This window comes from Dipteris shenzhenensis, chromosome 29 (genome assembly GCF_047967505.1).
Source record: "Dipteris shenzhenensis isolate YYH24624 ecotype China chromosome 29, Dip_SZ_1.0, whole genome shotgun sequence".
Lineage (NCBI taxonomy): Eukaryota > Viridiplantae > Streptophyta > Polypodiopsida > Gleicheniales > Dipteridaceae > Dipteris > Dipteris shenzhenensis.
This window is the reverse complement of record NC_141624.1, coordinates 10,069,355-10,083,999: the sequence shown is the minus strand read 5'-3', so window position 1 is coordinate 10,083,999 and position 14,645 is coordinate 10,069,355. Positions and strand designations below refer to the sequence as shown.

The window sequence follows — 14,645 nt, the reverse complement described above, 5'->3', positions numbered from 1 at the left end:
TGGTGAAGTAGGAGCAAGGAATGCTTTCTTGAGAGGGATTGCAAGGAAGGCTTTTGCAACGAGAAGTCCTACAAGCAAGGCTTTCAATAGGAGATGGAATTATGGAAGGAAGGAGACAAATGACATTGACAGCACAAAGATGGGAATCAACATTGTATGCCAACAAAGATCATTTGGAGTGAGTATAATGTGCAAATGGAATACACATTTGCTAATTTGGAAAAAGTCATATCAAGGCCATGTAGGAATTGATTTGCCAAGCATGGGAGAGGCCACAATCTTTTCTAAAACACTTCATTTAACATAGAGAATCTGTCAAGAAAGAGTGGTGATCAAGTGAGGGGGCTCATGAAGCATCCATAAGGGGGAAGGCGTGGTGGAGTGAAGTTAAGGGGGGAAGATATTGTAGTCCATGAGGAGGGGGTGGTGAACCTTTAAAGATGAGGGGTTGAGGGAATTGTCACGCTACAAGGAGATGGGATGGAGAGATGGAACAAAGTTGACGAGGAGGTGGAGCAAAGTTTGGGGCTAAGAGAGCAATTGCACAAGGACAATTTTTGAGGGGGTGAGGGAGATGCCATGACGAGAGGATGTGAGAGAGTATCCCCACAAGGAGAGGATAGGTGAGCGGTGGGGGGATCAGACACCATGAGGATAGGGGAGGTTTGGCACAAGCCATAAGGAGAGTGGAGGCGAGGGGGTTGAGGAAGTAGTTGCAAGGAGAAGGGAGGGCAAAAGGTGAGGGGGCTAAGAGAGTAGTTGCTGCAAGAAGGGGGTGAAGGTCATGAAGGGAGAAAGACTAGATGGAGGGTAAGGAGACATGAAGCTATGAGGGCCAGAATTGAAAGAGAGGTAGACGCAAGGCGTGGTGAGATAGCTATGAAGAGATGAGAGAAAGTGGAGAGGGGGAGATACGAGCTTAAGTACCATTGTGCCAAGAGAAAAGAGAGAGAGTTTAGAGGTGCTGATGAGATTTTAAAGTATACTTGCATCATCTTTCATGAGGAGTATACATATCAAGAGTATACCTGCATCATCTTTCATGAAGATGAAATGTGTTTAGCATACTAGGAAAGATTATGCATGAGGCCATAGCATTCTGTTCTATTTCTTAAGGAAGACTTGCCATGTAGCAAGAGGAGCTGCATTGACTAATTTGGTAAGTCAATGCAACTCTATGGCATAATAAAGAATGGTATCTATGTAATCATGAGAACATACTTGTGAAATAAAGAAATAACACATTCCTTCGACCTTTGAGTCACTTTTATAAATCCATTTAGAACTACTATAGGTGATATTAGAAGCATAACTTCTACGTTGCCTCATCATGTAAACACAACCTTCATTAGAAGGTCAGATAGAAGACACTACACCAATATTGTGTCAGCAAAGTGGAAAGAAAAACTTGAAAACCAAGCAAATTACGTAGCAGCCTCGAAATACATCAGCAAATGTGAATGCACTTGGTCATTATCCATTATCAAGTAGCGGAAGATTCATGAGCAAGTGTGATTACTCTCATTGATCATATTCAAGATATAGAAATCAGCCTAGAACATCACACTGATGCTATTGCATGTGCAATTGGAGGATTTGACAATGAATCACACAAATTCTTAACACATCTATGCCATCAAACTATAGCACAAGTAGAAACCAATGTTCATCTAGCGTTAACATCATCAATGTTTTGCCGTTTGCATTGATGTAGGAGAAATCTATGATTGCGTGCAATGCACTTGGTAAAATCCAAAGAACTCACTTAAATTTATATACATGAGCTAGTTGCCCTCAGTACATTTGTGTCATTCAACTTCTAGCTAATTTGGTCATAAGAGAGCTATGCTCTCAATTTGCACCTCTCAATCTTATATATTCCATAGAGCATTGGGTGATCTATCTGCTGTAGCCAAAATGTCATTCCTAAATAGAGTTGTGTCTACTTCAATTCTCTAGGCCTTTCATCATCAAGTCTCTTGAGTCTTTTCTTTAGAAAAAACATGAGAACCTTAAGAAGCTTCTTACAGAGAGCGATGTAATTATGAGGTGGTGGGTGATCTCTTACACCATGTCTATAAGACTTTCTTTCTTTTGCATCGTCTATGTCATAGAATGGTAAACATGGTTGTCACCAATCTCTCTTTAAATGATAGAGATGTAATCTTGGGAAGTTTCCCAAGTAGGATTCATAAGCGGGCATAGATGTCCTAGCAAAAATGATACTGGTGAATAGCATGCTGCCATTTCAATTGTCCGCCCTCAAATGGTTTCACAAATGGGTGCAGACATGCATATGTGGCATCCCAATAAAGTTTGGGCAAAGGATTTTTCTTGGGCGGCACTCCAAGGCCACCCAAAAAAAATTGGAGGTAGACAAAAGTAGAGAATAATAATTACTTGGCCACTTCTCATTTGCTGATAAAGGTTAAATTTATATGTTTGTTCGGTGCTCGTTTGTGAAAGTGCTTATGCCCAAGCTGCTCCCCCTTAGCTGTCGGACATGTAGGGCCCATGGTCCAATATCCGACACTTGTTTGTGAAACCTCCCTAAGTATATCCATCTTTTTGGGAGAAAAACTCCATTCTTTGGAAATGGCATGTTCCTTTTGTAGTGTTTTGCCAAGCTTTTGCATTGTTCCACATGTAGCTGTGCTTTTCGTAGTGCGCATACAAAAGAGTCAAATTGTACTTGAGTGCAAAACAAACTGACAACTGTCACCAATATACTAGCGGAGTTTAGCATCCACCAAATTTGGCTCACTTGCATTTGTGGACAAGAGATGTTGGAGGCTGCCGGCTTCCAGGGTCCGGCTCAAAATAATGACCGAGGTGCTGGTTTCTCCTGCTCTCCTAGGAGAATGCGTTCAAACTTGTAGTCTGAGCATCGAAATCTTTTTAAATGCACAAAGACTTTTTGTTGCTGGTTGCCTAACTATCCTTGTCCTCTCCCCTTTTGCACAAGTGCCTCTGCCCATTTCTCGCCTTTTTTTGTCCTCTCCTTTCCCTTTCATGTGCATACTAGCTTTTACTTTGGCTGTCCTCTTCTACTCTCCTGAGCCTTTTCACTTGTCAATTATCTCTTCTGCTCCCTCTTTTCCAGCTTTCTCTACTCTCCCCTTTGCTGTAATTTGCCTTCAATTTTCCTGTTCTACATGGCTTCAATGAAGATTTATTTGCACAAGAAGCAGAAGCAGGACTCGGGTCAGGATGACCCTGCGCATGCCTCTCCTAAGGCGCAGGCCACCTTCCCCTGTAGCATTCTCCTTGAGAGCAGCTCTAGGAGAGGAATAATAACGGCTCTCCTGCCCGCTGAAATTTGGAGGAGGGTATTTTTGAAAAGTGTGAACGGACCAATTCATTTGGAATTGGAGGATGATGCAAAGTCTAGCTGAACTGGGACGACCACATGGGAACACACTGCCTTGTGTTCTCCTCATACACACGACGAAGAATTCCCATCCGGGGGAATCGCTCTAATATCCGGCTCTACATGATATTTTTCGGACTTTCCGAAGTCTGCTATCTGTTTTTGCCGACCAATCTGATAGCAGGGAATCCTTATAAGCAACCTATAGTAGAGATGTTCTCCATTGCCTCCTTCTCTGCCCTATAGTGTACGATCTTCCGATGGGTTCTCAATCCTTGCCTTCTGTCCATATCGTCGTCTTTCCATTCCCAGCACAAGGACATATCAACGCTGCCTTGGATTTGTCTCGTACTTTGGCCTCTGCTGGGCACCGCATCACTTTCGTTTGCACTGAGCACTACATTTCTCGCATGCAAACGCAGGGTTTCGATGCCGGAGAGCTCCCGATCCAATTAGTTGGATTGCCAGATGGTTTGCCTCAGGAAAAGGGCAGCCTCGATAGCGAAAGCCAAATCAACGTTATGGTAGAAGCGACGGGCAAAATGGAAAAAGTATTCGAGAGCTTGTTGGAAATGCTCATGAGCGGAGCAGAGAGAAAGCAAGCCGACCGCCCTGTTTGTATTATCTATGACTGTTTGCTTTGGTGGACCAATGGCGTGGCCGAGAAATACAGCATCCCGGCGTATATATTCTTCCCTATGTCGGCAATCTTTTTCTCTTTCCTACTTCACGTCCCAGACTTCGTCTCTGAGGGGCGCCTTCCATTTCGCTCTGCTACTGATATCTCTGCGACTTCTGAGCTGTTCCATTTGCCAGGGTTTCCGCCTCTTCACGCCGCTGAGCTTCCTGAAGTGGCATGGGATCCAAATCCGTTATGCTCATTCGAGTATGTGCTGCAAATTGCATCCAGTTTACGCGGAGCGTCAGGCGTGCTCATAAATACCGTTCGTGAACTAGAGCACGAAACCCTCGAGGCTCTCCCAAAGGCCATAAATATCAGAGCTATAGGTCCACTTGTGTCATCTTCTTTCTTGAAAGGTGATAAAGTCGAATCCCTGAGCACAGCCGATCAAGCGTGCTTGGACTGGTTGGACATGCAACCGGCATCGACAGTTCTGTACGTAGCGTTCGGATCGATTGCGAGCATGTCTGTCACCCAAATTCGGGAGCTGGCACTGGGCTTAGAAGAGAGCGAGCACCGATTTTTGTGGGTAGTGAAGATACCAAGCGATGATTCTTCTGGTGAAGAAGCAGAAGACTACGCAGCTGTGCTTCCAGGAGGCTTTGAGGAGAGGACGAAGGGGAGGGGAAGGGTGGTGAGGGGGTGGGCACCGCAGAGGAGGGTACTGGGGCATGCAGCGACGGGGGGGTTCATGACGCACTGCGGGTGGAATTCGACGCTGGAGGGGGTGAGCTCGGGGCTACCGCTACTGTGCTGGCCAGTGTTTGGAGATCAGGGAATGAACTGCAAGCTGTTGGTGGAGTTGATGAAAGTGGGAATGGCAATGACAATGAACAAGGGAGACGACGGCGTTGTGGGCAGACACGAGGTGGCACGCTTGGTTCGTGTGCTCATGGACAAAGATCACCCCCATAGCACCCTCCTAAGAGACACAGCCTCTCACTTTAAAGACGTTGCCACACGTGTCGTGCTTCCACAAGGCTCTTCCTATTCTTCTCTCCATGGCTTCCTCGACCAGCTAGTTGCTCGTTGAACTGTGCTAGCATGCAGCATAATGCCTCACTCCCTCCTTTTGCAAAGCATATCTGCCCGTGGAAAAAATGTTGAGTGTGGTGTGTTGTTTTTAAGGTGTCTACTAGTGTATGTACTCTTAATAAAATTATGAGTTAGTCCTACTAGTGTATGTACTCTTAATAAAATTATGAGTTAGTCCTTCAGAGCTGAGTCTGCTTACACTATAACACTTTTCTATGTTATGTTAGAGCTATATATAGCTTGACCTAACTCAGCCTAGATCTCAACTATATATATGCATATTACAAGAACACAAAGCAACTATAGACGTGCTTGATAGATGCACAAAATAGCGGGCGTGTCTATAGGCGTTATTTGAATAGAGAAATTACAGGCGCGTCTGATAGCACGTCTAATAGCTCGTCTATTTGTGCATGTACTAATACATCTATTAGCGCATCTACATTGAGAAAATACATGCCCGTCTAACATTGCGTTTATCAGCGCATCTATTTATGTGTCTTCTTGCCTTTGCATCCTCGTATCTTGTCACCCATCTTTTCATCACATCACTATTAAGCACGCAATAGAGGTTGATACTATTATGCAACTCCGTCTCTATTAGTTTGTTGTGTCCTTTTCCTTGAGGTATAATAGAGGTCATCCTTAGGTCTTTCACAACAACACAAAGCAACTATAGACGCGCTTGGTAGACGCGCAAAATAGCGGGCGCATCTATAGGCATTGCTTTAGTAGAGAAATTACGGGCGCGTCTAAATGCGCAGCTAAACGCTCGTCTATTTGCGCGTAAATCACCGCGTCTATTTGTGCGTTTGACCTGAGAAAATACGGGCCCGTCTCACATCCCGTTTATTAGCGCATCTATTTGTGCGTGTATTTGCGCGTTTATTTGCGCGTTTACATTGAGACTTAGACGTGCATTTAGACACGTAAATAGACGCGCTCTAGAGAATATAGAAAGTGAGATTTTGGTGTACATCATTGCTTTCCAAACATTGCCCATGATTACCAAAGCACATAATTTTTTGCAAGCCCACATATACAAGAATTAAGTGAAATGAATGAGACAATATGTAAAATAGTTTTGCCAATATCAATTATGGGGCTACGGTTCAATCTCATCCTCGATGAGATCAACCCTTGCCAAACTATCTACTTCAAAATCCAAACAAGTGTTTAGATCTACAAATACATTCAACCCACTACTACTTGTGCCACTCATGTGCTCATCGAAATCAGCATCTCCAATGGTAGGCTCGTCCTCACGGGTAATGCCGGCCTCAATATCTATATCTCCTATCTCATGATCATCCTGCTCTCTTGTATCATGGTCATCATCACGTCCATGGCCATGATCATCCTCCATATGCTCCATATTAGTAAATGTACTATACATCACTTTGAAACGTGGCATAATAGGTATGACATGCCACCATCTATTATTATCCACCATTGGTTGATAGACAACCTAACTCAAACACAAATACAATCATGTTACTTTTCTTGCATCAAATATTTAAAAGCGAGTATTTTTATATGTGTGCACAGAACCTGTTCACATTGTTGCGGTAGTACTAGTGTGTCCTTCCTACTTTGCCAAAACTTTGTGGAGTCAATAGTTACAAAGCCACTTACATGGCATTTGATTGTTGCATTAGGGCCTCTTTCCACCACGTCCTTAAACCACTTTACATCCAAAACATACACAAAGAAGCGTCGAAAGTCAAGCATAATGATATCTTGGATTATGCCACAATAATCATCCATGGCTCCATTGGCTCCCTCAAAGCTAGCAATGACGCTATAATCTTGTGTGTTTCTCTTATCATCAATCCGTTATGTTCGAAAATGCTTGCCCTCACACCATATAGCATTGAACATAGTGCACCACACCAAGAAAAAATCAATTAAATAAGCAATCTAAATTATAAAAAGCTCCTAACTTATGCATAACATTCTATATACCGACCTTGCTCATGCATCCCCTAGCATACTCCCATTCTTCCATTGTGATATGCATCCCCTCGTCTTTCTCTGCTTTCTCAATTTCATCAAGTAGCCAATCCACATGAATATCCTTTGGAAGTGCTCTTAGGTGCTGAGGGTATGGTACACGAGATCCATGGTGTGTACGAAAGAGGGCCCTTTCTTCTTGTCTTCTTGCCTTTGCATCCTCGTATCTTGTCACCCATCTTTTCATCACATCACTATTAAGCACGCAAAAGAGGTTGATACTATTATGCAACTCTGTGTCTATTACTTTGTTGCGTCCTTTTCCTTGAGGCACAATAGAGGTCATCCTTAGGTCTTCATCATCTCTCCATAGTCGTGGGAGAGAGCTATCCACATCAACAAGAAACTCAGAAATATATACAAGGGACTCTTGTACCAACCAACCCTCGGCCATGCTACCTTCGGGTGTTGCATTTTGTCTCACGAAGCCCTTCAAGGTCTTCATGAAGTGCTCGAGGAAGAACAACTATCGTGCATATATAGTACCGCATATAGCAATCTCATCCACCAAATGTACTATGAGATGTAGTTGGCTTGTGAGAATAGAACGTGGAAATGTCTCCTCCACTAAACAAACCGCCTCCACTGACATAACTCGAGCATTATCAAGCGTGGTGGGATCTATTTCCTTTGAGCTCACATACCTCACAAGCTCGCCCATCTTGTAAATACAATCTTTCACGTCCTTTGATGCACTATGTGAAATGCTAGTAGGTAGTATGAACTGAACCCACGAGGAGGTGGTTGATTAGTTGCTTATAGCTATTCACTCACAAATTTGAAATGAAAAAGATATTATGCATATAAAATACTTACTTGGAGCATCTTGTGCCAATCATGAGATTTCAAGCCATATAATTGCTCTACACCTCTTTTCTTGCTCTTTGTAAAGGCTCCCTTCAAACACCTCATGCATCCAGTGGGAGTACGAATTGTAGTAATAGCACACTTTACCGTCTCCATCTCTAGCTTTGATAACATCCACAGTGCACGAGGTAAAAAAACACGTCCATTTGGTCTCTCTTGAGGCCAAGCTTCACGCATCCTCCCTGTGGTACGTAGATCCTCCCTTATGCCTGCCGAATCTTGTGTCCCATTCAAATGCTCCCAAATGGTAGATGCCACATTCTTAAAGATATGCATGGGATCGAGCAGGTGATTGATCTTGAGGTGGGACCAATATGGTAAACAATAAAAGATGGAGTATCTAAATAAAGTAAAGTGTTAGCGTGCAATCTTTACTTTCAACCAATATAGCCAATCTTTACTTCTAGCCAATAGCCACAAACCCTTACCGGCTCATGCCAAGTGGTGGAGGAGTCATGGAACCGTCCCAAATTCTCATCCAATCTCCCGCAGTGAGTGATTGTGGGAGGACTTCATTCCAAGGGGCAACATATCTAGGATGATCAGGTGGGAGAAATCGATGGTGATTCTCATAGATGACCTTATTCAATGCGTCTGCCCATGAGGCAACTAGCGAAGGACCACAAACAGGACATGCATGGTAACCCGATGTAGTGAGACCTGAACAATAGATGCAATTAAGAGTGGAAGGTGGGTTTAGGGTGCCACGTCCTTTGCCTATTCATAATTAAAAAATGCAATGCTTACCTGAACACTCGCCATAGCCTGGGAAGTCATGCATCGTCCACATCAAGACTGCTTTGCAGTTGAAGTCTCATGACGAGGGAGGCCTGCTCACATCATGCACCTCGATACCTCTCCAAAGTATCTCTAGCTCATCAATCAAAGGCTCCAAATAAACATCAGGGTTCTTGACTTTATGTTTCCCTGGAATTAGAAGGGACAGCATGACATGTCCTTTCTTAATAGCCATAGAGGGTGGAAGATTGTAATTCACCAATACCACTGGCCATACACTGTAAGATGTGCTTTTGAGACCAAATGGGTTCACACCGTCCATACCCAATCCAAGTCTCAAGCTCCTAGGTTCTTCTTGAAGCTTGGCCATGTGTCTTCGATATGCTTCCATGCAGGAGAGTCCGCGGGAGTTCTCCACTTTCCATCGGCGGTTGATCGCTGGGAGGAATGCCATGACATGAGCTCTGCAATAGATTTGCACTTGAACATATGTTGGATGCGAGGGATTATGGGAAAATGTAGCCATTATGCAAGCTCCCAAAGTAATAGATTTGTTTCCTATTTTCCAGTTCAACATGTGGCCAGGAAGTGCTTCTAGCTCACCTGATCCGCGGGAATCGATTTGGAAGGACTTATATAATCTTTTAGGGCACCCTCCTAGTCCTGCGGAGTTATACGGGTATATGACGGGTACCCTTAACACTCCCCAGGAGTCGGCACTACAGACTCCGAGCCACCCCACACCGCCTGAGATCACCCGAGCGGAGTCCGCACAGCCGTCTTATGCCCCTTCTTATGCCCCTTCCCCCGTACCATCTTATGCCCCTTCCCCTATGCCGTCTCATGTCCCTTCTGCCATCCCGTCTTATGCCCCTTCCCCCATGCCGTCAGGAGGTCCTTCTGTCTCGGCGAGCCATCGACGTACTCCCCAGCTGTCGAGACTCAGTTCTCCAGCTACGAGTGGTCAACGTAGTCCCGTGCAGTCCCCAGCTACGAGTGGCCAGCGTACGAGCTCGATACGACAGGGTAGCACGCGTAGTAGCAGGGAGAGCGGTGGCGGATGCATGGCACAGTGCTTTGGGCCATGTGGCGGTGAGGAGGAGGATGATTCAGATGATTTAGACATGCCTCTGGGTGATGGTACAATTTATTATGACATCACTCAGACAGGAGGCATCTTGATGGATGCGCGGGGGAAGGACATCATGGCCTTCATGCGCTCTGTAATTGCTAACAATTACAGAGATTGCTTTATCCACTATAAAGACCACCCAAAGAGGTTGGCTGATGAGACCCTCGCTACATTGTTATGATACTTAGCAATAAAAGATCTTCCCTTAAGAGGCAGGCACTAGCGGAGCTTGCCAGCAGGTCAACCTCCAAGGGGCCCGCCCCACACCGCTCACAAGCGTGAGTGGAAGAAGGCAATGAAGTCAGCGAGGGAGGAGCCCACTTTGCAGCATGTGGAGGCACGGAGGATTCAGATGGAGGAATATGGAAGCGTGCATTTTGGAGCAGGGGGTGTTGAATCTCAAATTATATTGCTTATGTAGTTTATTAGGAGGTTGGTTGTTTCTTTGTACTAATCCCTCCACAAAGTGTATCACGGTCATGCAGCTTGAGATCGTGGGCAGATACCCTACTCCAGTGGAGACAGCCTACCACCACCACCATTGCAGAGGAGATACATGGAGGTACTTCTATGATGAAGGGTTGCTTACTGAGGAGCAGTATACCCGAGCTACTGGACAGGCCCCCCAGGTATTTAAAAGTAATTAAATAATGCCAAAATTATAAGTAAAGATTTGATTTTTCATACATTGATATATGTTGTCCCCTGTTTACAGGCCCATGCACAAGACGACGAGGAAGACGAGGAAGGAGGCGCAGAAGGGAGCACAGAAGGGAGCATGGAAGGCAGCGAGGATTAGTCGTAGAAGTAGTGCTACTATTCTTTTTTGTACTTAAAGCCACTGGCTTGGCTTTGTGCCTCTTGTATATAGACTCCTCTTTTTTTTTGTACTTGAAGCCACATGACATGGCTTAGCTTCCTTATTTTTTGTACTTGAAGCCACATGATGTGGCTTAGCTTCGTGCTATATGTATATACAAGCATTTTTTGAGCTTTCAATTTTATTGCGTTTTGGAGTTGTAATATTTTATTTGGAATTGTAATTAAAATGCGGTTGGCTGTAAGAATTGAATTACAGAATGTGGATATGGGATTCTTGTAACTATATAGCATACACAACATACACAGTATTCTGTAAAATTTTTATTTAAAAAAAAAGCGTGTCTATCAATGCGTTTAAAAACACATTTATATTCGCGTCTGTCTGTTCGACTTGCGTCTATATGTGCGTCTATAAAAGCGTTTATAAGCGTGTCTATTTATACGTCTTTGTGCACGTCTATATGCACGTAAGTCTGATATATAGACGTGCAATTAGACGCGGGTCTCCAGATGCGCAAATAGACGCACAAATAGACGCGCCCGTAAGTTTTTTATTTAGTTCATGAAATGCGTCTGTGCGCGCGTCTATGGGTGCTTTGTCTTGTTGTGTTTATCATCTCTCCATAGTTGTGGGAGAGAGCTATCCACATCAACAAGAAGCTCAGAAATATATACAAGTGACTCTTGTACCAACCAACCCTCGGCCATGCTACATTCGAGTCTTGCATTTTGTCTCACGAAGCCCTTCAAGGTCTTCATGAAGCACTCGAGAAAGAACAACCATCGTGCATGTATAGTACCGCATATAGCAATCTCATCCACCAAATGCACTATAAGATGTAGTTGGCTTGTGAGAATAGAACGTGGAAATGTCTCCACCACTAAACAAAGCACCTCCACTGACATAAATCGAGCATTCTCAAGGGTGGTGGGATCTATTTCCTTTGAGCTCACATACCTAGAAATGAAAAAGTACACCATATTAGCAATATGAACAACTTGCATGGAGCATTGATACGCATCATATTTTGTATCATGAAGTAAAGTATCTCACAAGCTCGCCCATCTTGTAAATACAATCTTTCACATCCTTCGATGCACTATGAGAAATGCTAGTAGGTAGTATGAATTGAACCCACGAAGAGGTGGTTGATTAGTTGCTTATAATTATTCACTCACAAATTTGAAAGGAAAAAGATATTGTGCACATAAAATACTTACTTGGAGCATCTTGTGCCAATCATGAGATTTCAAGCCATATAATTACTCTACACCTCTGTTCTTGCTCTTTGTAAAGGCTCCCTTCAAACACCTCATGCATCCAGTGGGAGTATGAATTGTAGTACTAGCGTGCTTCACCGCTGCCATCTCTAGCTTTGATAACCTCCATGGTGCACGAGGTAAAAAAACATGCCCATTTGGTCTCTCTTGTGGCCAAGCTTCACGCATCCTCCCTATGGTATGTAGATCCTCCCTTATGCCTACAGAAACTTGTGTCCCATTCAAATGCTCCCAAATGGTAGATGCCACATTATTGAAGATATGCATGGGATCAAGCAGCTGATTGATCTTGAGGTGGGACCAATATGGCAAACGATAAAAGATGGAGTATCCAAACAAAAGATGGTGTTAGCGGGAAATCTTTATTTCCAGCCAATATAGCACACAATAGTTACAAACCCTTACCGGCTCATGCCAAGTGGTGGAGTCATCGTGGAACCACCGTCCCAAATTCTCATCCAATGTCCCATGGTGAGTGATTGTGGGAGGACTTCATTCCAAGGGGCAACATATCTAGAATGATCAGGTGGGAGAAATCGATGGTGATTCTCATAGATGACCTTATTCAATGCATCTCCCCATGAGGCAACTAGCAGAGGACCATAAACAGGACATGCATGGTAACCTGATGTAGTGAGACCTAAACAATAGATGCAATTAAGAGTTGAAGGTGGGTTTAGGGTGCCACATCCTTTGCCTATTCATAATTAGAAGTGCAATGCTTATCTGAACACTCGCCATAGTCTGGGAAGTTATGCATCGTCCACATCAAGACTGCTTTGTAGTTGAAGTCTCGTGACGAGGGAGGCCTGCTTACATCATGCACCTCGATACCTCTCCAAAGTATCTCTAGCTCATCAATCAAAAGCTCCAAATAAACATCACAATTTTTGACTTTATGTTTCCCTGGAATTAGAAGGGACAGCATAACATGTCCTTTCTTAATAGCCATAGAGGGTGGAAGATTATAATTCACAAATATCACTGGCCATACACTGTAAGAGGTGCTTTTGAGAACAAATGGGTTCACACCGTCCATACCCAATCAAAGTCTCAAGCTCCTAGATTCTTTCTTCAAGCTTGGCCATGTGTCTTCAATATGCTTCCATGCAGGAGAGTCTGCGGGAGTTCTCCACTTGCCATCGGTTGATCAATGGGAGGAATGACATGACATGAGCTCTGCAATGGATTTTCACTTGAACATATGTTCGATGCGAGGGATTATGGGAAAATGTTGCAGAACCTTACGAGGCACATCCAAAGTTTTGAGATCTGCTCTATATCTTGCCTCTTTACAAATAGGGCACTCTCTTGCATCCTTATGTAGTCCACAAAACAAAATGCAATCGTTGACGCATGCATGGATGCGCTTGTAACATAATCCTCTAAGAGAGGTCACATGTTGCCTTGCCATATCTCTTGAGGTCGGTAATTTATTCTCCCTTGGAAGCATTTTACACTATAGCCTACACGTGAAGACCATAAATGAGGAAAAGCATTCGAGTAATTGACCCACTAGCATAATTCAGATGTTTGCAAAATAGACTTTAAAGCTTACTTGAGTAATGCATTGCTCTATCCATAGATGGTTTGCAAGTTTAGTAACTCAAGGGAGGCACGTATAACAAAGAAAGTGCACCCGGCCTCAAACAGTGGAGTCGATGCTGCAGTAAAAAGATTATCCTGCTCCATGCTATCATCCCTCCCTTCGAATTGATGGACATATAAATCCCGCACCATATCATCAAACACCTCCTCCTCAACGGCTTCATGAGGTAATGGTGGAGGGCTACTATCACCATCACTCCATGCATCCGTAACGGTCCCTCCTGAAGATCCCACCTCATATTGTTCATGCTTCGCCTCCTCATGGTGAGCATAGGGCAACATATGCAGGTGTGGCACTGCATCCTGTATCAAATTAAAACGGGATCATAACTCAACCATATGAACACCCATAGGTATCTCAATTAACCTTAACTCTTTAACACTTACCATGTTTACGGTTGCATCCCATTCTCCATACTTTGAGATGTGATTGAGTGTAATCCCACTACAAGGCATAGGCTTTTTTTCGATGAAAATACCGATGCTTTTTACATTAAAATTTTTTTTTTTCATAGGCACAAACATCGTTATAAAAGTCACTAAAAGCGTCGGAAAAGAACCATCGCTATAAACCGTTGCTATATAGCGAACAATGTCGCTATATAGCGACACTGATAATCGTCGCTATATAGCGGCACCGGTAAACGTCACTATATAGCAACGATTAATAGAACTTAAAAAAAAGGATTAGTGGGGCTAAACAGGGCTTGCTATGGCCCTGTTTAGCCCCACTAATCCTTTTTTTTTTTGTAATTACAAAAAAAAGTTTTTTATAACAAAATTTTCCTTGTGAAAAGGGTGATACAAAATCGCTCAAATAAAATGATTGAGCAACAAAAGCATATACATGTCGAACATATACAACAGTGTTTGTTACAAAATTACCCTTTCGAAAGGGTGATACAAAATTGCTCAAACAAGCGGATATACAAAATGACATACATGGCGAAGACAATGCAAACTGCTACTACTATCACTACTACTACTACTCATCCGAATCATCGTCATCCTCATCTTGTTGGCCTGATCTTTTGTCCTCGTGAGCTGCGCCTTCTTCCTAATCCTTGTCACGTGCGTCTGATGATCCCTGGCCCTAG

At 43.6% G+C, this 14,645-nt stretch overlaps 1 protein-coding gene across 1 annotated transcript; it reads left to right on the top strand.

Moving 5' to 3' along the window:
• Window positions 1-3,630: 3,630 nt before the first annotated feature.
• Window positions 3,631-5,085, top strand: LOC147882417 (UDP-glycosyltransferase 72B1-like). Its single transcript, XM_087400239.1, has one exon. It carries the CDS (start codon window positions 3,631-3,633, stop codon window positions 5,083-5,085), a length of 1,455 nt encoding a protein of 484 aa, XP_087256365.1.
• Window positions 5,086-14,645: the final 9,560 nt, after the last annotated feature.